Source organism: Myotis yumanensis, unplaced genomic scaffold, assembly GCF_028538775.1.
Source record: "Myotis yumanensis isolate MYYU_CA2020_CCGP unplaced genomic scaffold, mMyoYum1.0.hap1 SCAF_2, whole genome shotgun sequence".
Lineage (NCBI taxonomy): Eukaryota > Metazoa > Chordata > Mammalia > Chiroptera > Vespertilionidae > Myotis > Myotis yumanensis.
In genome coordinates this window covers 71,643,961-71,671,647 of record NW_027223753.1, presented here as the reverse complement: position 1 = coordinate 71,671,647, position 27,687 = coordinate 71,643,961, and the positions used below count along the sequence as shown (strand labels likewise).

General features: G+C 41.8%; 1 protein-coding gene across 1 annotated transcript; it reads right to left on the bottom strand.

The window, feature by feature from the left end:
• Positions 1–85: 85 nt before the first annotated feature.
• On the bottom strand, positions 86–26,948 carry DR1 (down-regulator of transcription 1). The gene is made up of 3 exons (XM_070405620.1): positions 26,039–26,948; positions 15,496–15,659; positions 86–3,305 (listed from the first exon to the last, which is right to left on the bottom strand). Exons 1-3 carry the CDS (start codon positions 26,256–26,258, stop codon positions 3,159–3,161), a joined length of 531 nt encoding a protein of 176 aa, XP_070261721.1. The 5' UTR covers positions 26,259–26,948; the 3' UTR covers positions 86–3,158.
• Between the last annotated feature and the right edge of the window lie 739 nt (positions 26,949–27,687).

Below are 27,687 nucleotides of genomic sequence, written 5' to 3'. Positions count from 1 at the left end.
GGAGCGGGGGTGAAGGGCGGGAGGAAGTGCAGGCGCCAATCAATCGATGTCTCTCTCTCATAGATGTTTCTCTCTGTCTCTCCCCCTCTCTCTAAAAAAAAAAAAAAATCAATGGAAAGAATATCCTGGGGTCAGGATTAACAAAACAAAACGAAGATTTTGCAAATGTGATTTAAATTACGAACTGTGAAATGGGCAGATTATCATCCAGGTGGGCCCTAAATGTGGAGACAGGAAGATTTGACTATAGAAGAAGTGGTGATGAAAGCAGAGGCTTTGAAAATGGAGGAAGGGCCACAAGCCAAGAAAGATAGGCAATCAACATAAAAAAGGCAAGAAAACAGATTTTCCACTTACAACCTCCAGATTCAGCAACCAAATCTGGTTTTACACATTGACTTTGGCCTAATGAAACTGACTTTGGACCTTTGATCTCCAGGACTGCAAGAAAATAAATCTGTGTTGTTTGACATCACCAAGTCTGTGGTAATCTGTTACAGTGGCATCAGGAAACCAGTACACTTACAAATTATAATGAGCAAAAAAACTGTATATTACATATGATTGCATTAATCTATGGTCTTATTAGTCTGAATAGTAGTTACTTCTGAGGAGGAAGAGAAGACAATGTTAAGATAGGAGCAAGAGGAAGGCTCTCAGATGCTCATAATGCTCTGTTGTCTTGGTCTGAGGGTTAACGATATGAGTATGCTTAATTTGTGAAAAACCTTATTTGTGTATTCCTCTATATGTATGGTATGTTCAGTTTTAAAATTGGTACCTTTTTAACATTTAACCATCTGATAGTCTGCTGAAAAAAAAACACAAGATTTATATTCAAGGAGGTGGGGAAAACACTAAACAATAACTTTATTTCTCAAGAATGCTAAAGATTTGTTTCTCTCTGATTTTTTAAAATATCAACAGACAAAAGTGACTTTTAAATGTTAAAAAAAAGCTAAAAGTAAAACATTGCTTAATTAACTTTTGATACCTAGACCCTAGGACTGTAAATTACAAAAATACAAGTAAAACCACATTTTCTTCAATAACGGTAAACAAAGGAGAAAGTCAGGTACTACATTACTTAATATCAAAATGTGTTTTGGGCCTAAGATTCTTGAAACTAGTAAAAATGTTAGTAACAGAAATCTCCTGTCATTAATCTGTATAGATCATTAAATATAAAAACAATTTATAAAACACATCAGAATTTTATTGCTTGAAGAATACAGCATATGAAATCACAAGAATGTCCAAATGCAAAATCACTAGGCTTCAAACATATAATACATTATCAGATGCAGTAAAATATTAATTAACCTGAACTCTGCATCAGAAAAAAAAGGTGTGGAAAAATATCTAAGTTGTTTACTTCAGAAACAGGTACACTTAAAATAGCAAGTATAAGGATGTTACAGTACAAATTAGAAAAGCCAACACTTATTAACTTACTGTGTCTTAGACTAGACTACCTTTGGTACTTAAACTTTAAAAAAACACACAATCCCTTCTATGTTGTCCAAAGCATATCATAGATACAATGTCAACTTCAACTTAAAACATTCTGCAAAATTAACCTTTTTGTGGCATGGGGAAGTGTATTTAATAAATGTATAACAATATTTCACTTTTCCTAAAAGTGCAAAATATGATCATTAAGAAATCTAATACTTGTAAACTTTATTTAGCTCTCCAATTAAAATTGAAATCCTGACAGCCGCAAATTATCCTTGGGCTTGGTGAATACAGAAATTTAAATAGTTTGGCAACTGACAAAGGAATTTAGATTAGATTACCTCATACAATCTTAAGTGGCTTTTTCCATTGTTTCCAAAATACAAACAAGATGCCATTTCTTCAACACACTGGATTCCTATAAAAATCACTGCCATACTTTATTTATGAGAACCAAATTAAAGCTTCCTCCCTTTTAATGAGCAGGTTGAAACTACATTTTATGTTTCATATAGGGCTGACTAGCTATGACATGTTTTTTAAAACAAAACAAATCAATTTTTAAAGCTATCACTCTATGATGGAGATGATGTCATTTCAAAAGGAAGCATTGGACACTGTAGGCCATCTAGTCAAAAAATGTAAGAGTAATGCGAAAAACAAACAATAAGTAAACTATAAGTTAAATTACAAAAAATCCCTCTTTTACAGCAAGCATGCTCATTAACTTTCCATTTCCCCAGCAAAGGTTTGAATATTCATTAACCTCAGTTAAACCAATAGAACCTTAGCAATTGTTTCACAAGTTCCAATAAACATGGATGGACTAAGCAAGTAATACTACTGACAATTAATGGAGTGAAATAGTAAAAATCAGGACAGTCCTCAAAATTGGGCAGTCTTTGAAATGTAATAGTGTAGCTCAAGATGAATTATGCCATAATAAAACAATAGGTTTTACCTTTACATAAAACAAAACGAAATAAAAAACATGACCCACCAAATTTATACACTATGGAACATATCCCCCTTCCTAGTTTTTGAATGTCTTGTTTTGAAATTCTTTCAAATAAGTATATTTATCTGAGCATATATGTGTTTGTGTGGCCTATACATACAACAGAACACTATTGTTGTGTGTGTGTATATATATATACACACACACAAACACACACACACATATATATATATATATATACTCATTTTAAAAGACAAAAAAAATCACATACTACAGAAATGAACTTGTTCTTTTTAACCAATCTGGTCTAATGCCTACTGTATTACATAGCACCCCCTCCCACAATAATTTAATATTCCCAATTTTTAGTTTAGTTAAAAGGGCAGAGGAAATGAAAACACGGATTTAGAGTTTCTGTATAAATTTCACTGTACTTTTATAAAGTTGAAGTTTTCTGTAACACTGTTTATTGATCAATAAAGGACTCACTGCTATCTAAAATCTCATAAACACCATTAAAAATTCAAAATTGATATTATACTGAACCTTAAATTTTCAATTGTTCAAAGAGACAGTTTTCACATGAATAGCACACAATAGATGAAAATCAACAGCAGACATCCCTAGGTACCAGTGGCAAGTCCACCAAGATGCATACAAAATTACAGATAAGCATTTCTTTCACTGTTTTCTTGTGCAGGGAAAACATTTATAGAGGAAACAGAACCTCAGCTGGTGAATTTCAGATATCATCATCATCTTCTTCATCCTGAGAAGATCCTGCCTGGTTAGATGCACTGGCTGAGGCAGCAGCAAGCTGCGCTTGTTGGGCAGCTTGCTGCATTTGAAGCCATTCCTGCTGGGCCAGTTCTGCTTGTTGCTGTCTAGCCTAAACACCAAAAACATAAAAACAAGTAATTTTTTAAAAACCCATAGCATATACACTTTAGTTAATTGCAAACTTAGTCATTATCAAATTTGGATATTTCCCAACCACTATATAACTGTTGTACATCTGGAGAACAGCAACTCTTTGAGATTGGTTCTCTTATAGGTAGTCCCCCCACTATGTCACGTAATTTATGCTTTGGTTCAATTGAAGAAGCTGAAAATGTAGACAGGAAAATCACAATATCCTCTCTTTGGTTCCTTTACCTGTATTTCTTTTTCTTTTGTTTCACTTGATTCTTTTTGTCCTCTCAACTTACAATTTAAAAAAAATTTTTTTTATTGATTTCAGGGAGGAATGGAGAGGGAGAGAGAGAAAGAAACATCAATGATGAGAGAGAGTCATTGATTGCCTGCCTCCTGCATGCCCCACACTGGGGATTAAGCCCACCACCTGGGCATGTTCTTTGACTGGGAATTGAACCGTGACCTCCTGGTTCATAGGTCAACACTCAACCACTGAGACAAGCTGGCTGGGCTCAACTTACCATTTTAATGCAAATATTTTTTAATCTACAATTTTTTTTTTTTTTAGTTTAAAAGCTCTCTACTAAAGTGCCCCTAACTCTTGGGGAAAAGTACTATACATGAATGCAATAGCTATCTTAATATTTCTTTTGAGTTTCTATCACAGCTAGTGATAAATACATCTCTGTATATATACATCTCTTATTCTGTCCCTCTCCTTCCTCTATTAATATACACAAGCACACACACTACATACACAAAACACACACACACCCTTCCCATATGTGAAAAGACACTAAGAACTCAAAATAAATGTTATTGAAAAGATCATATAATTTCCCATTAAATGCTACCAAACAAAATGCTATTTCTCTATGACTTTTCTTGAAGTTGTTCCTTAAGCCTGCCTGGCTCATAGCCTTCTTACACATGGCTAATTCCTAGTCATCATTTAAAACACAAATCAATTGGTCTTTCTTGACCCTTCTAGTTCATATTTTGTCCTCTATTTCATATGCAATAATTCTCTATGCATTTCCATACTTTGTTCTCTAATTACCTAAGCATATATGTATTTTCTTCACTACACTTGAGAATAAAGACTTTTTTCATATTCATTGATTACCAATACATATTGGTAATGTGTATATTTTCTTTCTTTTTTTTGTTAATCCTCACCCGAGAATATTTTTCCATTTATCTTTTAGAGGTAGTGGAAGAGAGAAACATCAATGTGAGAGAAACACATCAATTGATTGCCTCCTGCATGCACATCGACCAGAGCCCGTGCTGGGGAGAAGCCTGCAACCATGGTATGTACCCTTGACCGGAATCGAATGCAGGACCCTTTGGTCTGCAGGCCAACATTCTATCCACTGAGTCAAACTGGCTAGGGTGGTAATGTTTATATTTTCTGAGTGAATGTTTTGTGGGAAAACAATGATGATGACCAACATAACCTCTACACTTCTAACTTTTCTTAATAATCTGTCATGAACTTATTATCTAAACATTTCTAGAGGACAATTCTAATCAGGTCATTATTATACTTTTAAAAATCATTTAATTGTTACCATTTAAGTCCAACTTTCTCAGCCTGTAATTCAAGGTCCTCCAAATTACTGCATGACCCAATCTATCCCTCTAATCTTTTTTTTGTAACATGCACCTTGTACTCAAAAACGAAAAAAGCAAAACAAACAAACAAAAAAAAAACAAGCCTAGAACATAAAATGTTTCCCAAACATACACCATCCCTCACATTTTCACTATCTTTACTCATGCTGACATTCATTCTATTTGAAATTTCTTGATTTTCACCAACTAAAACACTCTTCCTTCAAGTCAAACTGAAATACTATTTTTCCACTAATTTTTTTTTATTCTGCCAGTATCATTCAGATATAATCAGGAGATAAAAGTAACACTAGTTAGGAAAACAGAAAGAATCTAACATAAAGGATTATTAACCAAGTATAAAGTTGGTAACTAGGTAAATGAAAAGGCAAGAAAAAACCCACTAAGGTATCATGTAGTTGGCAACTACAGAGAGCAATCACCAACCTTAAAATGAGGGGGGAGCCGAAACCGGTTTGGCTCAGTGGATAGATCGTCGGCCTGCGGACTGAAGGGTCCCAGGTTCGATTCCGGTCAAGGGCATGTACCTTGGTTGCGGGCACATCCCCAGTGGGAGATGTGCAGGAGGCAGCTGATCGATGTTTCTCTCTCATCGATGTTTCTAACTCTCTACCTCTCTCCCTTCCTCTCTGTAAAAAATCAATAAAGTATATTTTTTTAAAAAAATGAGGGGGGGAAAGGGAAAAGGCTGGAATTTTTAAAACTTGGGAGCTTAGAGGAGCAACCCATGGAAGTGAAGTTCAGATCTCTGAAGAAGGGGCATTGATTGGAGGAGGGTCCCAAAGTTTGAGACTCACATCCTTGATGAAGGAGATGAATATTCAGGTTGGTTCTTTAAGAATTAGAAACATAGCAAACTAGATTCAATTTGTGCTACAGGGAAAAACTGATGTAGCCAGAATGAAGCAGCATTGCTAGGTTGTACAAAGAAACTCAAAATTAACAGGAAGTAAAAGAATGAAGCCCAAGTGCTGCCTTCCTCCTCCAGCCTAGCAATCTCCCTCTAGAGCACCCTACTGGCAATTAGAGTCTGAAAGTAGTCAGCTAGAAAAGCGGAAGCACTAGGCCCTGTCATGGAGCATAGAAAGGGAGGTTTCAGCCTAAGACAACTGCTTTGTAATTGGCAAACTCCCATACCACCAAAACTGAACATGACATCTTGGTACCTGGGATCTCTATGTCTTCCTCATGAGAGTGGTCAGCCTCACATTCAGTTGTTAGTGTAGGAAATTACAAACCAGGTATACTAATAACTACTTTTCCCATTTTTGTGAGTATGGAAAATAGATATTCTAACACACAGGCATATTTACTTTTATGGCAGGAATACTCAGAGTTCAAAATAGATTAAGAGTGCTTCACGAAAAACATTTTAAAAGTTCGTAAGAAAATTGTAGGGCAAAACAAATGTGTGAATTTATCAACTTCCAAGAATGCTGTGTGGCCTAATCAACTACAAATATGTATAATTTCATAGCATTGAAAAAACTCAATATCAAGTCTCTACACAGGTTTTATTGCAAAGGTGCATTGTCTCAAAGTTTATTCAGTATCTATAAAGACATGTACTGGTTATACTAAAAATTTAACTGATATGAGGTATCATGCCCTCATATCAGCCAGCTCCCATATTTTCTCTCTAAACATAAAAGCAGTCCTATGCCTTTAAAATTATTGTTGATTGATAAATTTTATTTATATTCATTTCTACAAATTAAAATTTCCAATGGTATTCTAATTTCCTTTTACCTTCTTGCCTCTTACCCAATTCATCCCAACTATTTTCCTCCTAAAATGGGAGTGTGAAAGAGGTAAGTAGGCATATACTTCCAAATTAATTTCTCTTGGAAATTGTCATTATGTTTTGAGATTTTCACTCTCACATACTAATCTTGATTTTTAATGTTTCCCCCTTTCCAAATATTTGCTACTAGCAGTGAAAGACAGCTTAAAATGAGACTTTGTGTATTTCAAATAAAGTCTACAAGATGAAGTAAAATGTAAGTGATGAAAAAGATGCTGTATTAAGTTCCTTTCAGATTTAGAACTTAAGTACTTTGTGCTCTGAGGAAAAAGTACTAGGCAGCTGCTATAATTTTACTCTCTGCTAATTTTCCTCATTAGAGCAAAGAATCTTCACCCATATATCAGGGCAAGGAAAAAGGTGATAAGAAAGAGGAAATAAAAACAGATGACAAGGAGAGGGAGGTGAAGACAGATCTGGCAGGCAGTCAATTATTTCTTTCATTCATATTTTTTTTTAAAAATATATTTTATTGATTTTTTACAGAGAGGAAGGGATAGAGATAGAGAGTTAGAAACATCGATGAGAGAGAAACATCGATCAGCTGCCTCCTGCACATCCCCCACCGGGGATGCGCCTGCAACCCAGGTACATGCCCTTGACCGGAATCGAACCCGGGACCCCCCAGTCTGCAGGCCGACGCTCTATCCACTGAGCCAAACCGGTTTCGGCTTCATTCATATTTTTGCCTTGAAAGGATAAAGCATATTCCACTTAAAAATTTCAAAATAAATTTAAGTAAACAAAAGGATGGCTAAACCATTAGCATGGTATTATAGAAAGAGCACAGGTTTTGAAGTCAGAAGATATGAGTTTTCATTGAGATTCTAATACTTTCTAATTGTATGAACTTACTAGTTTTATTTAACTCAATCCTTCCTAGTAAACTAAGCTCCATAATGATAGAAACTATACTTCTTTTGTATACTGGTTTAAGCCTAGCACCTAGCTCTATGCCTGGTAAATAGTAAGGTGGTTAGTAAATATCTGCAAGAACAAATGAATAATTTCATGCAAGTTTCTCCATCTCCGAGTCTGTTTCTTAATGTATAAATGGATATAACAACATTTATATTATACACTAGAGGCCCAGTGCACAAAATTCAGGCACTGAAGGGGGGGGGGGGCCCACGCGCGCGGGGATGTCCCTCAGCCCAGTCTGCACCCTCTCCAATCTGGGACTCTTCGGGAATATCTGACTGCTGGCAGTCGGACATCCCTCTCACAATCCAGGACTGCTGGCTCCCAACTGTTATCGCACTCCTCCTGCAGTGTCACTATTATATGTTTTGTTCAATTTTTTTTTCTACTAGTATTTTATAATACAATCAACAAACAATATATGTCAAAGATGAAAACAAATGTAGTAAAGGCTTCCTTAAGTTTTTGAATATGTAACTTCATTTACTTGTGATTCATAATTTTTTTCCTAAACTGCTGTAAAATCAGTAAAAATGCTTTGGCAATTTTAGCATAGTTCCTAGGATATTGGTTGGCACTCAAAGGGTTAAGTTGGCACCCTCTAGGTGATTTGCAATAGTACAGAATCAATAAATGATACCCACTGACATGTGTATGTTTTTAAAAATTCTCACCCAAGGAAATATTATTGATTATAGAGCAAGTATGTCAAACTCACAGCCCAAGAGACAATGAATATATTTGCGGCCCAGATAATGTAACGGTATGTAAGAAACATTTTAATAAAAATTTCATAACTTAATTTTTACAATATCTGGTATACATAATTATTAATAATGAACTACAACGTTCACTAATGACTGATTACTATAATTGTGTTGCATTCATTTCCCTTATGCGCTGTACGCGCAGGTGCACCATTTCTCTCCACTAACAACGAATATTTTAGCAGCCGAATGCCATATTATTAGTCTTGTACTGGCTTGTTTGGTGTGTGCAACAGAAAATATTTCGCTTTCGGAAAACAAGAAAAATAGGTTTATTTGCGTTGTGCTTATTAATTTAGGCAGTTATTCAGTGTCTGGTAAGATAATGTTCAAGAAAAAAATATTAATTTTTATTAATATGTTCTATTATTTTATGTTAACAATTACTCATTTATTTCAGCCCTTTGTATTCAGCATGTCTCTATCAAAATAAACCTATGTTTCTATGAAAATTGAAGCTTTTGTTTTTTTTCAGCCCACATAAACTTAAACCTTGTTTATTTGACCCGTGTCAGCCTTTGAGTTTGACATGCTTGTTTTACAGTAAGAGGAAAGGATAGAGAAAGATAGAAAAAAAGAGAAACATCAATGTGAAAGAGAAACATTGGTTGCCTCCCAAACTCACCCCATCTGGGGATCAAACTCGAAATCTAGGTATGTGCCCTGACTGGGAACTGAACCTGCCACTTTTTAGTGTACGGGATGATGATCCATTCAACTGAGCCACCTGGCTCTGGCTAATGGTTTTTTTAATCATGATTCCTTCTTTGTTACCTTACATTTATATGGATTACAATACTGTTTGTACGTGTGCACACCTGCCTCAAAGGTTTGTCCTCTTCAGTACTTATAGATTTTACCAATATAACAGTATGTAAGAAACCATGGTAAAATCTATAAGCACTATAGGTTGTTCTGAGGATTAAATAAAGTAATACAGTTAAATTACTTGCCAATGTGATTAACACATGGTTAGAGCTCAATAAATGTGTAGTAAGCTTTTATTCTCTTACTAGAGGCCCAGTGCACGAATTCATGCATGGGTGGGGTCCCTTGGCCTGGCCAGTGGTCATCGGGGCCGTCTTGCCCAGTCCCAATCTGCCTATCAGGGCCAGTCGGCCGGGAGGAGGGACCACGGGAGGTTGGCGGGCAGCGAGAGGTTAGCTGTGGGAGCACACTGATCACCAGGAGGCAGCTCCTGCATTGAGTGTCTGCCCCCAGGTGGTCAGTGCGCGTCATAGCGACCGGTTGTTTGGTCATTTGGTCACTTAGGCTTTTATATATATACTAGAGGCCCGGTGCACAAAAATTTGTGCACTCGGGAGGCAGGGGGAGGGGGGTCCCCCAGCCCGGCCTGTGCTCTCTCGCAGTCTGGGACCCCTCAGGAGATAACGACCTGCTGGCTTAGGCCTGCTCCCGGGGGGCAGAGGGCAGGCCCAATCCCTAAGTGCAGCCCCTGGTCAGGCTCAGAGCAGGGCCGATTGGGGAGTTGGGGAGCCACCCCGTCATGCACAGAGCAGGGTGGATTGGGAGGTTGCGATGCCACCCTCAGTCACGCTCAGGGTAGGGCTGATTGGGGGGTTGGGGCACCGCCCCCTGTCACACTCAAGGCAGGGTCGATGGGGAGGTTGCGGCGCCACCCCCTGTCACGCACAGAGCAGGGCCCATCAGGGGGGTTGGGGCGCTGCCCCCTGTCACACACAGAGCAGGGTCGATCAGGGGGTTGAGGAGCTCCCCCCTGTCACTCACAGAGTAGGGCCGATAGGGGAGTTGGGGCACCGCCCCCTGTCACACACAGAGCAGGGCGGATCAGGGGGTTGGGGCGCTGCACCCTGTCACACTCAGGGCAGGGCCAATGGGGAGGTTATGGCTCTACCCTGTCACACACAGAGCAAGGCCTGTGGAGGGGGATTGGGGCACCACCCTCTATCACCCACAGAGCAGGGCCGATCAGGGGGTTGGGGCGCCACCACTGTCACACTCGGGGCAGGGCCGATGGAGAGGTTATGGCTCTACCCTGTCACACACAGAGCAGGGCCCGTTGCGGGGGTGGGGGGGGGGTGGGGGGTGGGGTTGGGGCGCCACACCCTGTCACACACAGAGCAGGGCCGATCAGGGGGTTGGGGCGCCGCACCCTGTCAAACACAGAGTCGCAGGGCGATCAGGGGATTGGGGAGCTCCCCCCTATCAGGCACAGAGCAGGGCTGATCAGGGGGTTGGGGCGCCTTCCCCTGTCATGAACAGAGCAGGGTGGATAGGGAGGTTGTGGCCCCGCCCCTGTCACACACAGAGCCGCAGGGCGATCAGGAGGTTTGGGCGCTGCCCCCTGTCACGCTGATCCCGGTGCCGGGAGCCTCGCTGCTCCACTGATCCCCGTGCCAGGAGGCATATTACCCTTTTACTATAAAGGATAAAGGCCTGGTGCACGGATGGGGGCTGGCTGGTTTGCCCTGAAGGGTGTCCTGGATCAGGGTGGGGGTACCCACTGGGGTGCCTGGCCAGTCTGGGTGAGGGGCTGAGGGCTGTTTTCCGGAAGCGAGTGACTGAAGCTTCCAACCGCTCCTTGTTTTCTTTTTTTTTTTTTTTATTCTGGGCCAGCTTTAGCTCTGAGGCCTCGCCGATGAAAACATCGATACAATGTTGCTAAAGCCCGGCTGAATGAAAGCTGGTTTCTGGTGTTTTGTTTATCTTCTTATTTGCAACATAGTATATAGTTTCTTAGAGTTGTAGCTCAGAGGCCAGAAAGTGAGGCGGGAACGTTGGAGTCCGCAGCAAGCAAGCCTCATGTTCACTTCCAGCTGCCTGGCTGCCGGCCGCCATCTTGGCTGACAGTTAATTTGCATATACTCACTGATTAGCCAATGAAAAGGGTAGCGGTCGTACGCCAATTACCATGTTTCTCTTTTATTAGTGTAGATACTAGAGGCCAGGTGCACAAAAATTTGTGCACTCGGGGGGGGGGGGTCCCTCAGCCCGGCCTGTGCTCTCTCACAGTCTGGGACCCCTCAGGGGATGACCACCTGCTGGCTTAGGCCCGCTCCCCAGGGGGATTGGGTCTAAGATGGCAATCAGACATCCCTTTGGCAGCCCAGCAGCCCTCGGGAGATGTCCACTTGCCAGCGGGGAGCAGGCCTAAACTGCAGTCGAACATCCTTAGCGCTGCTGAGGAGGCAGGAGAGGCTCCCACCACTACCGCTGTACTGGCAGCCATCAGCCTGGCTTGTGGCTGAGCAGAGCTCCTCCCATGTGAGAGCGCCCTGACCACCAGAGGACAGCTCCTGCATTGAGCATCTGCCCCCTGGTGGTCAGTGTGTGTCATAGTGACCAGTCATTCCCAGTCATTTTGCTGTTAGGGTCAGTTTGCATATTACCCTTTTACTATATAGGATAGAGGCCTGGTGCACGGGTGGGGGCCAGCTGGTTTGCCCTGAAGGGTGTCCCGGATCAGGGTGGGGGTCCCGCTTGGGTGCCTGGCCAGCCTGGATGAGGGGATGATGGCTGTTTGCAGCTGGTCACACCCCCTTCAGGGTGGGGGTCCCCACTGAGGTGCCTGGCCAGTCTGGGTGAGGGGCTGAGGGCCGTTTTCAGGCTGACGGGTGACTGAAGCTCCCAACCTCTCCTTTTTTTCTTTTTTTTTAATCCTGGGATTTATTTACCTTCTATAGCTGTCACTGGAGCTGAGAGCCAGCTCCAGCTCTGAGGCTGTGGCTGGCTGAAAGCAGGTATCTGGGTTTGTTTAGCTTCTATAATTGAAACTCTGTTGCCATCACTGGCGCTCTAAGCTCTGAGCCTGCTGGCGGCTGTAAGCAGGTTTCTGGGGTTTGTTTAGCTTCTATAATTGCAACATTGTTTCTTAGCGTGCAGCTCAGAGCTGGGCAGCGGCAGGCGGGGAACCTTGGCTTCCTCCGTCACTGGAGCAAGCAAGCCTCATGTTTGCTTCAGCTGCGTGGCTGCCGGCCGCCATCTTGGTTGGCAGTTAATTTGCATATCTCGCCGATTAGCCAATGGGAAGCGTAGCGAAGTTATGGTTAATTACCATGTTTCTCTATTATTAGATAGGATAGATTAGTTTAAATCAGTGGTTCCCAACATGGGGCACACACCCCACAGGGGGGCAATTTGATTTTTAAGGGGGGGACAATTGGAGAATGAGTTATTAACAGTGAATTTCTTATGGTTCTAGGGGCCTCATCTACACTAATAAAAGAGAAACATGGTAATTAGCGTACGACCGCTACCCTTTTCATTGGCTAATCAGTGAGTATACGCAAATTAACTGTCAGCCAAGATGGCGGCCAGCAGCCAGGCAGCTGGAAGCTAACAGGAGGCTTGCTTCCCTCAGTGAAGGAGGACTCCAACGTTCCCCGCCTGCCTTGCCGGCCTCTGAGCTTCAGTTGGAAACATTGTAACATTTATAGAAGATAAACAAAACCCCAGAAACCTCCTGTTAGTCAGCCGGGATCTCAGAGCTGGAGTCGCAACATTGTTTCGAATACAGAAAACAAAGGCCAGAAACCTGCTTTCAGCCGAGCCTCAGAGAGAAAGCCGGCTCTCAGCTCCAGTGACGGCCATTGAAGGTAAATAAATGCCAGAATAAAAAAAAAGGAAAAAAGGAGAGGTTTGGAGCTTCAGTCGCCTGCCAGCCTGAAAACGGCCCTCAGCCCCTCACCCAGACTGGCCAGGCACCCCAGTGGGGACCCCCACCCTGAAGCAACAAGATGGCGACTAATTTGCATACTGAAGGCAGGCGGCAGCAGGCAAGGCTGTCTGCGGTCTGGGACCCGGATCTGTGACCCTGCCAGGCGGGATCAGCAGAGCCGCGAGGCCTCCCGGCACCGGGATCAGCGTGACAGGGGGCAGCGCCCAAACCCCCTGATTGCCCTGCGGCTCTGTGTGTGAAAGGGTGCGGCGCCCCAACCCCACCCCCCCTGGGCCCTGCTCTATGTGAGACCGGGTACAGCCATACCTCCCCATCGGCCCTGCCCTGAGTGTGACAGTGGCGGCGCCCCAACCCCCTGATCAGCCCTGCTCTGTGTGTGACAGGATGCGGCGCCCAACCCCCCCCCCCCCCCCACAGGCCCTACTCTGTGTGTGACAGGGGGCAGTGCCCCAACTCCCCTATTGGCCCTACTCTGTGCATGACAGGGGGGAGCTCCCCAAACCCCTGATGGGCCCTGCTCTGTGTGTGACAGGGGGGAGCTCCTCAACCCCCTGATCAGCCCTGCTCTGTGCATGACAGGGTAGAGCCATACCTCCCCATCGGCCCTGCCCTGAGTGTGACAGTGGCGGCGCCCCAACCCCCTGATCGGCCCTGCTCTGTGTGTGACAGGGTGCGACACCACAACTCCCGCCCCCTCCACAGGCCCTACTCTGTGTGTGACAGGGTACAGAGCCCCACCCCCCCCGGATGGTCCCTGCTCTGTGTGTGACACGGGGGAGCTCCTCAACCCCCGATCGGCCCTGCTCTGTGCGTGGCAGGGGGTGGCGCCGCAACTTCCCTATCGGCCCTGCCTTGAGTGTGACAGGGGGCGGTGCCCCAACCCCCCAATCGGCCCTACCCTGAGCGTGACTAGGGGTGGCATCGCAACCTCCCGATCTGCCCTGCTCTGTGCATGACAGGGGGCGGCGCCCCAACTCCCCAATCGGCCCTGCTCTGAGCCCGACCAGGGACTGCGCCTAGGGATTGGGCCTGCCCTCTGCCACCCAGGAGCAGGCCTAAGCCAGCAGGTGGTTATCTCCTGATGGGTCCCAGACTGCGTGCGAGAGGGCACAGGCCGGGCTGAGGGACCCCCCCCTCCCCCCTGAGTGCACAAATTTTTGTGCACCGGGCCTCTAGTATATAGTATATAAATATATATTGTGACATATTTATGCATTTCAGTTCTCTATGTTTTAAAACTTTATTTGCTATTTTTCATATCACTTCATATTATTATTATTTTTTAACAATTTCTTAGTGATTTCTTCCTCAGTACTTCAACTGTCCTTTCGTTCTTTTACTTTTCTTTTTCATGGATGCCATATTCTTTGGAAGCTTGTTTAAACCAAGTTATTGGCCTTTTAGGCTTCCTCCATGTGAATAGGAGTTCACTTTTTGAATAATAAGAATTACATGTCAAGAAGGGGAGGCATCAGGATTTTAGAGATGCTTAGATGGGGCATGGCCAAAAAAAGGCTGGGAACCACTGGTTCAAATGTTGACTGGAGTCTAGTGCCTGATAACACTTAAAACTCAAATGCTTTTCGTATAAACCAAATTGGATGTTATGATTGCAAAGAGATCAGCTATGGTACTAATCTGGAATAGACTACCTAAAATGATACTTCCAAATTCCAATGGTAACTACAGTAACTGGTAGGAAATCTATTCAACCCAAAACTGCCTTACAATTTCAAATGAGAGGCCAGATCTTAGTAGGGAAAAAAACCAGCCTAATCTTCTCTCTTCCTTTTAAAAATATATTAGTATTTGGGTGCTAATCCTTCACAGTCTGGGTATTAGACCTGTACCAAACAAGAAAAGTTTTCTTCCTTTTTCTGCTCCTCTGGCACACTTCAAAAATTTTTTTAAGATTAGAATGTTTTAAGTGTATATTAAAGATCTAATTTAAATGCAAAGTAGATGTTAATCACATTTTCTTTATATGCCATTCATCATAAATTTTGAAGAGTATTTTCTCATCAGCCCATCATTTTAAATCTTAAGAATGTTTAGGTCTACTTTTCATGCTTTGAATAGTCATTCTGTCTGGGAAAAAAAAAATCAAAGTAAAATCTCAGTAGTTATTTAGAGTTGTTCTCTTTGGAAAACAGGTTGCTGCAAATATTTACTTTTACATGAAGTAAATAACTGGCCAAATAGAGTCAATCTGGCCATCTTTACTAAACATCAGACTCCATGATTAAATAAACAGCCACAGAAAGAAAATTCTGCGAGGTAAAATGATTTAGGAAATTATTTCAGAAACCGGGCTGATTTCTATTAGCAAACAGCATAGGATTCAGATGACAATAATTTAAAATGAATTACTTACTTTTGCAAACAATTCCTGTTGTTGTCTCAATAACTCTTCTTCAGGAATGCCAAGGTTTTCCAAACGAGAACTGGCCTTTCTTCTTTTTAATGCTACAGTCTTGCATTCTTGTAAAACTTCTTTTACTTCACTGATATAAGAGCCAAAGCCCAAACTTTCTAGGGCTAGGGAAATGAAAATATGAAAGAATGATAGAACACAGCTTTTCTTCTACATATGAAACTTTAAGGTTTTGTTTGGTTTTTGAGGAGGAGGTGGTTATTTTCTAATAATTTTACTATCTTTCAGTTGCACAGCAATTATCTAGATGACTATGACAAAGTATTTTGTCAACTGTCTTAATATTAGATTGCAAATTAGTTAAAACTTAAGAACAGGCCTTCCCTTTTCCCTTTCTTGCTGACTAAAAACCAAAGCATTTCCTGTAAGAAAAAAAAAAAAAAGCCCAATGTAAGAACATGTGGTTTTAGTAACAAAACATTTTTCCTATGCCACTCATAGTAAATCAAACATCATTAAGTTAGTCACTTTCTCAAAGAAGACCAGAAAAGCAAATATTTGAAATATATTTATTAATAACATATTTTGTGCCATTTGGCTTAGAAAGAGTAGGCTTTGATAACACATGCTCTAAATTTCAGTAGGCTAGAATGAAAGAGTAGATAAGTTCTTTTGTTCAATATACCAACAGGAACTATTTTAAAAAAAGACACTCAAACTGCAAAGTTTAAGAAATACTGTTGGAAATAATTTAAGAAATTCAGCATTTGTATTGAGCCAATGAATTTCCCTTGAAAATAAAACTTAACAGGAAGCACTCTTTAAACATTTCATGTGGTGTGGCAGAAAAACTGGGATAAAGGACAAGTATAAGGATAAAAGAAGCATTTAACAAAATTCTTATTTTTAAAGCCTAACGAGGCAGGCAATCAAGGCTGTCCGGTTCTTTTAGCCAGGCAGTCCCTTTGCCTTCTCTTTCACGGGGAGGGTGGTGTTCTTTTTATTCACATTTTGAAAGAAAATGTTACAAGAAAATGCCCTCTCTAAATGCTTTCTGTAACCCAGAAAGACAAGGCATAAAATTTTCTTTTGGCTCATAGTGTTTAGAATTATATTGTATAGTGCTACATGTTGATCAAATACCTAAAGACATATTTTGTTTTCTGAGCCAATGATGAAATAGAAGTAGTGAAAAACACAGTAAATGAACTTAATTTAGTTCTTCAGTTCTTATAGTCTTTTAACAATTATGATGAACCAGACTGCCCTCAATACACTCTAAACTCTACCTTCAGGGATTTGCTCTTCAGGGAGAATAGCAAATATGCCTTTACAAATCCACATTCCCATGTTAACTGTGGGTTTTTTTAAAGGTATTTTAAATGATTTCAACTTTAACTACTTCAATTAAACTAATTTCATAATTCTTCTTTAAAAATAATCTGATGGCCCTAGCTTGTTTGGCTCAGTGGATAGAGCAGGGGTGGGCAAACTTTTTGACTCGAGGGCCACAATGGGTTCTTAAACTGGACCGGAGGGCCGGAACAAAAGCATGGATGGAGTGTTTGTGTGAACTAATATAAATTCAAAGTAAACATCATTACATAAAAGGGTACGGTCTTTTTTTTTTTTTTTTTTTTAGTTTTATTCATTTCAAACGGGCCGGATCCGGCCAGCGGGCCGTAGTTTGCCCACGGCTGGGATAGAGTGTTGGCCTGTGACTGAAGGGTCCCGGGTTCGATTCTGGTCAAGGGCACATGCCCGGGTTATGGGCTTGATCCCCAGTAAGGAGTGTGCAGGTGGCAGCCAAACGATGATTCTCTCTCATCATTGATGTTTCTCTCTCTCTCTACCTCTCCTTTCCTCTCTGAAATCAATGAAAATATATTTTAGCCCTGATCGGTTTGGCTCAGTGGATAGAACATCGGCCTGCAGACTGAAGGGTCCCAGGTTCGATTCCAGTCAAGGGCATGTTCCTTGGTTTCGGGCACATCCCCAGTAGCAGGTGTACAGGAGGCAGCTGTTTGATGTTTCTCTCTCATCGATGTTTCTCTCTATCCCTCTCCCTTCCTCTCTGTAAGAAATCAATAAAATATATTTTAAAAAAAGAGAGATTCACAAAAATTATAAAAAAAGGGAAAAAAAAGAAAATATATTTTATAAATAATAAAAAATAAATAAAAATAATCTGATGCCATAAAGTAGAGTACTACTACTTGAATTTTAACTAAGGCAACTTTCTGACCCTACCTTGGCACCCCAAAACTTCAGTAACACCCAAAAACTTCTGAGTTCTGCGTATCAAATTAACTGCTGTATAATTCTTGGCCTGAGGAAGCTTGGGGTATAGTGGAAAACTAAGTGAAGATTAGGCAGCCTGCATTTTTCACTTGAACTAATAGATTGATTCTCTTTTTTCTTTTAAAAAAAAATATTTTTATTTTATTGATTTTTAGAGAGGGAGGAAGGGGGAGGGAGGAAAGAGAAACATCAACATAAGAACAGAACCTTGATCAGCTGCCTCCTGCATGGCCCCTACCGGGAATTGAACCAACAACCTTTCAGAGCACAGGACCACGCCCAACCAACTGAGCCACACTGGCAGAGGCTTTTTTTCTTTTTTAAAGGCACAAGCACAGCAGTGTATTTTCAATAATATTGGCTGGAGACAAAATCAAAAGAAACCAAGTGAATGGTTTATGATATCCTGCCACATTCTAAGGAACATCTTACCACCTTAGCCCTACATCAAAGTCCTCCAGGATCTAGCTCCACCAACCTTTCCAGCTTTACTTTGCCATTACTAAACCCCTGCATACTTCTACTAAATATGACTGCTCAGTGTTTTCCAGCAGGCACCAGTTTCCCACATTTATGTTGATGGTAATGCAGTCAAGGCCTAGATCAAGCTCCATCTTCAAATTAAGCTTGCCTGATCCTCCTAGCCAGTGGTTCTCAACCTTCTGGCCCTTTAAATACAGTTCCTCATGTTGTGACCCAACCATAAAATTATTTTCATTGCTACTTCATAACTGTAATGTTGCTACTGTTATGAATTGTAATGTAAATATCTGATATGCAGGATGGTCTTAGGTGACCCCTGTGAAAGGGTTGTTGGATCCCCAAAGGGGTCGTGACCCACAGGTTGAGAACCGCTATCTAGACAGAAGTATTCTCCTTTTGAAATCAGATAGACGTAGAATTTAAAACTTAGTTGTCACTGCATTTATATTGTATCATCTTGGATACATTACTTAACATCTCGAAGCTTCAGTTTTTCATCTCTAAAATGAGAATGGTATTTATTCCATATCTTCCTACAACCAGAAGCATGCAGACCCTAAGTCTGCCAGGGCCCCTGCTCTACCTGTATCAGCTGTGTGACCCTACATAACTTCCTTCGCCTTTGCCCTTAAAATAAGAATAACAGTATCTACATCTCATCAGATTAGATTGCTGTGAAGAATAAATAAATAGATATAAAGAGCTTAGAACAGAGGTTGGCCCATCAAAAAGCAAAATAAAATATTCACTATTATATCTGCATTAGTTCTAGGGTTGTAGGAATCAACCAAGTAATTAATCTAAGAGATTTAACACACTGTCTAGTACCTAAGAGTAGTTTAACTGACTTGGACTGTGTATTATTATTCTTTATTTTTTCTCTTACATTTAAAAGAGTCCCTTAATAAGGATATAGAACCTAAATATATAGTTATGCATTATCACACCTATTTTCAAGTTGATCAAATATATTTATAAAATATTAAATTTACAAAATTAACAAATCAACACAATAGAGAGATACCTCTTTGAAACGTCATAAATTACCAGACTAGACATTTAAAAAATTCATTCCAAACTACCTTTAACCACAGAGGGTTTGGGTTAAAAATTAACAAAAACAACTCACCTTTAAAAACATCTAAGGTTGAGAACACTGCTTTAAAAAAAAATTTGCAAGTAAGTCCTAGGTTAATATTTACTATTCAATGAGCTGCTATATACAAATATTGTACTCACAATAAAACACTTTAACAGGAACAGCCATAATTTAAATTCAGAAACTGAATTTACTTTAAACAAAAATGTAAATACATTTAGGCTAACATATTAATAACTGGATATAGTATCTTCTAAACAGGGAGATACTTTACATCATTTCTTATCATGTAATAGTAATCATTCCCATTTTACACAAAGCAGAATCTTAAAGGATAAGGGAAATAGCTCTTAAGAAGGGTTACTATTTATGGTTATGAGCAGGCTGTTCAATGCACAGCAGTACCATGTCTAAGGAAGGCCATTAGGTATAAAGATCATAGATGTGTATGTTTATAAAATAGTGTTATAATTTTATGTTAAAATCTGTGCCTTTTCTGGCAGATGGTGATTAAGGTTTTTAAGGAAGGTATATCATTTTCTAATATGTAGTAAGGGACTTTATGGAATGTTAATGGTCCTGGCTCTAAGGATTTCAGAGTAATATCCAAAAAATAATCATCTTTAAAAAAATTGTGGGTAAAACACACATATCATTTGTTCCTCAGAGGTCTGGTTACTACCCTCTGTCATTTATCTTAAAACTATACCCAGAAAAATACATGGTATATTAGAGGGGGGAAAATCACTTAGCAAACTTTTCAATTTGAAAGACATATCTTAACAAGATACCCACTTAGAATAAAAAGTAAAAACTTCCACCACCAATAATATTGAAGTTTAATTTTAACAAAAATTTGTTTGAATTACTTTATACTGCACAACATAATCATGTTTTTCATTAAAAAATATCATAACATTCTCGAATTTCTGTATTTTATTTTGTTTGTATGTTGGGGGGAGGAGTGTCCGTGTAATGTAATTCACTTAAAATACATTAAAAGGATATAGCCAAGCCGAAACCGGTTTGGCTCAGTGGATAGAGCGTCGGCCTGCGGACTGAAAGGTCCCAGGTTCGATTCCGGTCAAGGGCATGTACGTGGGTTGCGGGCACATCCCCAGTAGGAGATGTGCAGGAGGCAGCTGATCGATGTTTCTTTCTCATCGATGTTTCTAACTCTCTCCCTTTCTCTCTGTAAAAAATCAATAAAATATATTTAAAAAAAAAAAAAAAAGGATATAGCCAAAGTGACATTTTGGCTCATAAGCAAGGCAAGGTTTCTGAAGACCTTTTTAAAAAATATATATATTTTATTGATTTTTTACAGAGAGGAAGGGAGAGAGAGAGAGTTAGAAACATCGATGAGAGAGAAACATCGACCAGCTGCCTCCTGCACATCTCCTATTGGGGATATGCCCGCAACCAAGGTACATGCCCTTGACCGGAATTGAACCTGGGACCTTTCAGTCCGCAGGCCGACGCTCTATCCACTGAGCCAAACCGGTTTCGGCTATGAAGACCCTTAAGAACCATGTCCTCGATGGTATCATAACTCCTGGAAATCTGGGACAATAAGAATGATGGCAGAGCAGGAATTAAATATCATTCACCTTTATATCCTTAGCAGTATCTAGCACAGTGCCAAGTACATAGTAGTATTCAAAAGTAATTGCTGGGTCACAGAAGTAAAACAAAACATATGTCAATTTTAAGAAAGATAATAAAATCCTAACTTGAAAAAGTACTGATTATGGGATAAACTGTCAATGCAAATTACATGTTGTCTCTTTGGAAAAAAATATCTGCATGGATGATTATTTAGGCAATACAATATCATTCTCATGTTCATTATTATTACAACTTCTCTGCAATTACTCAGATCCTCTGATTTCAAAACTACTTCACATCTACTTTCCAAAATAGACTGTGGTTTAGACTTTAGAGCAAAGCTACTCAAAGTGTAGTCCATACACTTATGTCAGAACTGCTTGTAATGGTCTGTGATGAGTTAAGTATGGAAAATCAAAGTACTAGTAAGCATTTAAGAAACTTCATAGCAAAACTGTAACTTTATGGGGTGATAGATGAGTTAACTAACCTAATTGTGGTAATCATTTCACAATATATACATATATCAAATCATTACATTGTACAACTTAAACTATACAATGTTGTAGTCAATTATAGCTCAACAAAAGGGAAAAAAAGAACCTTTATAGCAATTTGACAGAGTACTTCTGTCTATTGAATTTAACAACAAAAAATAAATTTTCATTTATACCTTTTTTTCTTATTTTTCTAGTGATCCATTTTTATTGTCTTTTACAAAAGTACCAGTATGAATGAACCCTGGCTGGTAGCTCAGTGGTTAGAGCATTGGCCTGTGGTTGGAAGGCTTGTGGGTTCCATTCCTAGTCAAGGGGATGTACCTCCACTCCAAGTTCTGGTTGGATCCCCAGCCCTGCTGGGGTGTGTGCAGGAGGCAACCAATCAATGTGTCTCTCTCACATCAATGTTTCTCTCTCTCCCCGCCCCCCTTCCACTCTGAAAAACCAATGGAAAAAATATCCTCAGGTGAGGATTAAAAACAAACAAACAACAACAACAATAAAAACCCACAGAAAAGTACCAGTATGAGAGGGACTAGAATTTTTAAAAAGGCACCTAACATAGATAGCTTACAGAAACTCAATTGCTGAAGAAGCAAATCCTCAAAGACTTTTTCAATCTTTTACTACTTTCAGTTACTATTCTCATAAATGTGAAAAAAATGTAGCAAGAGATTAAAAATGCAGAAAGAAAACAGTATCACTTAAAATATTCTTATACTCTGGCTTTTTACAAAAGGTATGATGTAAGGTTAAACATTAACAGACTTTCAGCTTTATATTTTAACTAGAGGCCCGGTGCATGGAATTCATGCACGGGGTAGGGTCCCTAGGCCTAGCCGGCGATCAGGGCCAATTGAGGCCTTCTGGCTGCCGGCCAGGGCCTTCGTTACGTGCCGCCCCCTGGTGGTCAGCGCACATCATAGAGAGTGATTGAACTCCCGAGGGGACATTATGAATATTAGCCTTTTATATATATATATATATATATAGAGAGAGAGAGAGAGAGAGAGAGAGAGAGAAGATCAGAAACACTACATGAATTTTTAAAATTATTACTTATTGTAGCATATTTCATATAAGGTTCTCAACCTTGACTAATTCTCAATAACTGCAAGTTATACCTGAAACTATTAAGTATTATTTATACATAAATGGGGAAACATTTAACAAATTTGCCTAAGGTAAAAAACTTTCCAGTGTAGAACTTGCAGCTCTTGACTCTCAATGTCAATTCTTCCCATAATATAACAGAACATGTTAGAACTCATTGAAGAATGTGTTCATTGAAACCAGCAATGGAATATGACGAGCATCTTAGAACTCCCTCTATTTGTGTATCTGTGATCTTCAATATAAAGTCTACTTTCTTAAACTCAAAATAAGCAAGACATTTAGAAAAATATTTTAATATAACTTTATAGTTATAGTATTTTAAGTTATAGTATTTCACATATTTACTGGCAATAAAATTACTTCAATTTTTACTTGAATATTACAGAACTGACTCAAGCAAAGTGGCAAGTGAACAAGTGAGATGTCCTGAAGCAGTCTAGTTCATTAAACTTATTAAAATTCCAAACTTAAACAATTACACTACTTTAAAATGTACATTATTATTTCACTTAGATATATCTTACATTCCTAAATAAACAGTGCTGACAGAAAGTGTGAAAAATTTATCTATTGTGATTTAACCTAACTTTCCAGTTAGTCTGTAAAAACGCACTTAAAACACCTAAAATATATACACATTAAATGTTTCTTTAAAAAAAAAGTAACCACTTAAGACAAAAAATATATATTTAAAATGATTAAGAAATCTGAGACTAATATTTATACTAATAAAAGGGTAATATGCTAATTAGACCAGGAGACCTTCCGGACATCCTTCCGGACAAAGCCATGGTGGTGGGGCCAAGGCAGAGGCAGTTAGGGGTGAGCAGGCTGGAAGGGAGGGCCAGTTGGGGGCAAGCAGGCCAGCGGGGGGGGGGGGGGGGGGCATTTGGGGGCGAGCAGGCCAGCAGGGTGGGGGCAGTTGGGGGAGATCAAGCCGGCAGGGGGGTGGGGGGAGGCAGTTGGGGGCAAGCAGGCCAGCAGGCAGAGTGGTTAGGGGCGATCAGGCAGGCAGGCAGGTGAGTGGTTAGGAGCCAGTGGTCCCAGATTGCGAGAGGGATGTCCGACTACCGGTTTAAACAGGGATCGGGCCTAAACCGGCAGTCGGACATCCCCTGAGGGGTCCCAGATTGGAGATGGTGCAGGCCAGGCTGAGGGACACCTCTCCCCCCACCCCCCCACCCCCCCACCCCCCCACCCCTGTGCACGAATTTCGTGGACCGGGCCACTAGTGAGATTATAAATGTGTAAAATCTAAACATCTAACTGGGGAGAATTTGGGGCAAAAATGGTAGGTCCTTATCCACTAAACAATGTCAATGTTACAAGAAAAAATAGGTAAATTTATAAGACTATAACAGGTCCATACATGATTTTTAAAAAATTAATACATCATATTCAGTATGCAAAGGAAAATGTTTTCATTGGAACTTTCTGACTTATATGGTAAATCGAATTTATCATATTCCAAAGTTGGGGCATTTAACATACTGCTTGCTACAGCTGCACTTTTATCTCATCATGTCAATCAGAAATCTAAATATATCCTAGAAAAGAATAAACTCTACCCAAGAAGAGATTGTAATGTGTTATTAGATTTTTGGAATGATCCCCACTTCTGTGGTGTAAACAAATGTTTAGGGAAATCCTTTAAAATTTTTTTGCAATTTTCATTAGAAAGGCAATGTTGATAAAAGATCCTTTTTCTTTTTTATGTGTTGGATAATCTTGTGAAGGACTTCTGACAACTGCACATACAATAAAAAATAAAAACACAAGAGGAAAAATAGACAATTTGACTTTCCCTTTACTTGCCAAGGGTATCCAGCACACCAAACAAATAGAAAAAAATTGTAGCTTAAAAATGAATATGCTTTTTCCTAGGGATCTATTTTCTCCTTATGTACTAAAGTGAAAATGGCAGAGTATATTTTAAATCTACCTCCCACACATCATTAAGGACCAAAAATGAATCATTTAATCCTTTTGTCAATATTGACAGTAAAATATTGGATATGGGAAATATGAGCAGATGTGTTCTCTACTTCAGAATAACAGGAAAGTCACCCTTTAAAAAGTGAAATTATAACAATAAAATGGCAGAGGCAGTTAGGGGTGAGCCACTTGCCTACCAAATGGTGTTTTAAGTGCGTTTTTACAGACTAACTGGAAAGTTAGGTAAGTCACAGTAGATACATTTTTTACACTTTCTGTCAGCACTGTTTATTTAGGAATGTAAGATATATCTAAGTGAAATGGCAGAGGTGGTAAGGGATGAGCCACTTGCCTACCAAAATGATTAAAATGAACCATTAAACTTATTACTTTTTTTCTGACTTCAAAAGCAATCAAGAAATTGATAGGATTTTAACTGGATTATTATAAGGGGCAAGCTATCACCTCAAATTGAACCCAACTTTTGCATAAGAGTATATGTAAGTACTTCCCAACACACTATGACCAGTAAATATGTCTCTCCATCCCTGAAACAAATAATCAGAATATGGTCTCTCAAATCCCTATTACTTTCCAATTTAAGAGAAAAGAAATTGTTGAAACTTTCAGAAGTGCTGTTCAATAAAAGCTTAAGTGTATACATTTAAATAGTAATGGCAGCAGGAAAGAATAGGGAAATGTTCCATGAAAAACATCTCTTACAATCTATTAATACAAGATTTAAAAACTTATCTTCATAGAACAAAGGAAACTCTAAAGAAGGGAAACTAAAGAAAAGTAAGAGAGAAAGAAAGAAAAGGGGGAGGGGAGGAATATTCACTCTTTTCTTTCAGAATAGAACTGGATTTCTTTGGTAACTTCTTGACTAATGGTAGGACCATCAAAAAAGTTTTAAAGCAGGAAATACACTCTTCGATTCACCACCAATAAACTTCACAGCGTTGAACACATTCGTGTGAAGAATTCTTTTACTCATGCGGCTAGAAAATTCAACTTTTCCTCTAGACTAGTGAAGAGATCGGTGGGAAAGGGTGCTGCCCCCACTCATACTTGAGGCTCCTGCCTGAATTTTCATTTTCTGGGCCCCTTTCTCCGTTGTCACGATCTGCTGATCTCCGTTTCGCTTTAGGCCGGCGATTTCTCAGTTGTCATTGTCTAGGCTCCACTCTAGGGCAGGCGAACTTCTCCTTCTTGCCTCGGCTTCCCCGGTTGTATGGAAACCGAGACTCACACCTCGCCTTTGGGAATGCATGCTGGCTGGCCCACATGCCTGCCATCCTCACCTGCACCCGCCGGATGAAAAGCACCACGCGAGCAGGACCTAGGGACTGTCCGAGGCTCCGGCTACCCCCATGCCCGCGTGGCCTTTTCATGTCTCCGGGGCCGGGCAGGGAAGGGGAATGAGGGCTTTGACGTGAACGGGTCACGCGACTGTCGTTTAAACAAAACCAAACAAAAATCCCACCCGGAACACACTCACCTTGAATGACATGCTCCGGAGAGATGGTCTTCTTCTCCGACTTGTTGCAAATCTCATTGGCTTCCGAAGAGATCAGGTGAATGAATTCAGTGCAGCAGTTCACCACCAGCTCCCGGGCATCGTTGGCCACCCGGACATTGGGGAGAGTCTCTTTGATCATCTTATTGATCGCAGCTCTGGGGATAGTCAGATCGTCATCGTTGCCGGAGGAGGAAGCCATCGTCTCTTCCTACCTCGCGCGCCGCCTCGCCCTCAGACAGCTCCCCGGCTCTGGTTCACTCACTCCTCCACAAAGGTTTTTCAAAAGGCCGCCCTCGGAGCGGTCCGGGGGCGCTGTGCGAAGAGGGCGCAGAAAACCAAGGGGGCAGGGCTGGCGCCGGAGGGCGAGGTCGGGAGGGAAGTCGGGGGGCTGAGGATGTGGGGGCAGCGCTGCCCGGGTCGGGAAGGGAAAGTGAGGTGGTGAGGGGTTTGAGCACCAGGAACCACCTCCGTGTAGCCCCGGAGAGGAGGGCGCTGTCGCCCAACCGGTCCCCAGCGGCGCCGGAGCACAGGCAGGTCCAGGGACACAGGCTTCGCTGCGGCGCCCGGCGGACACACCGCGGGCTGGGCACTAACGAGCCGGAGCCGCCGCGGCCGCCGCCGCCAGCAGCCGTTGCCGCCGCCTCGGCCAAACCATCCTTCGGACACCACGCCGCCGCCTCACAACATGTCGGCCGCGGCCGCTGCCAGAACCCGGGCGGGCGCCTGGGAGCGACTAGGGACAGAGCCAGGCACAAGGGAAACGGCACTGGGGGCCGCCGTGGCCGTTTAGCCCGAACGCAGATCGTGGGAGCCGAAACCGCGGCAACGGTGGTCCCTCAAGAGGCCAGAGAAGGTTTGCGGGAAGCCTCTCCCGACACCCTTTGCGCTACCGGAAGCCTCTCCTCCAGGCCCACCCCCCCTTCCCGATCGAGTTCCGGGAGGGACGGCGCCCTTCCCCCACCCGCGCCTTTCGCCCATCCGCGCGGCCCCCACTTCCTCCCGCCGCGCTCCGGGCACGCGCCCTGGTCCCGCGTCTTCCCGGGGCCCGTGGCCGGGCGGGCGCGCGCCTCGCGGTCCCGGCGCCCCGAGCACGCGCCTGTTGGCGGCTGCCGCGCGGGACAGCGCTTGGCGGGCGGGAGGGGTCCGCCAGCCGACGCCTCAAACCTCCGAGCCGCGTCCCGGGACAACGGGGCGCTGGCTTTCGTTAAAGGAGCTCCCTTTGCTGTTCCTCAAAGGAATTGGGACTGAAGAGGAACGAGGCCTGGACTCTGGAATGAGCGGTGGGGAAAGCCCTTGTGTCCGCCTGTCCGCACGGTCCACGGCGAAAGCCTTTGATGGTACCCAGTAGACATGATTGGAATCAAAGCGTCCTGGGGTCCTCCACACCGTTTCGTTTTATGGGAAAGAAAAACATGCAGAGCAGCGACTTGCCCTCCCAGTGACTACTAATGGCTAAGCCGGAAACTGGGAAAGTGATTCAAAGCAGTGAAAATGCTGTGCAGGGAGCCACGTGAGAGGTTCCACCTGGGCCGTGGTGCCTGTGCGCCGCGCGTGGGCTTCCGGAGGGGGAAGTGTGTGAAAGCATCGAAGCAGCTCTGAGTTTTGCTTCTGTCCAGGATGTCTAGTAA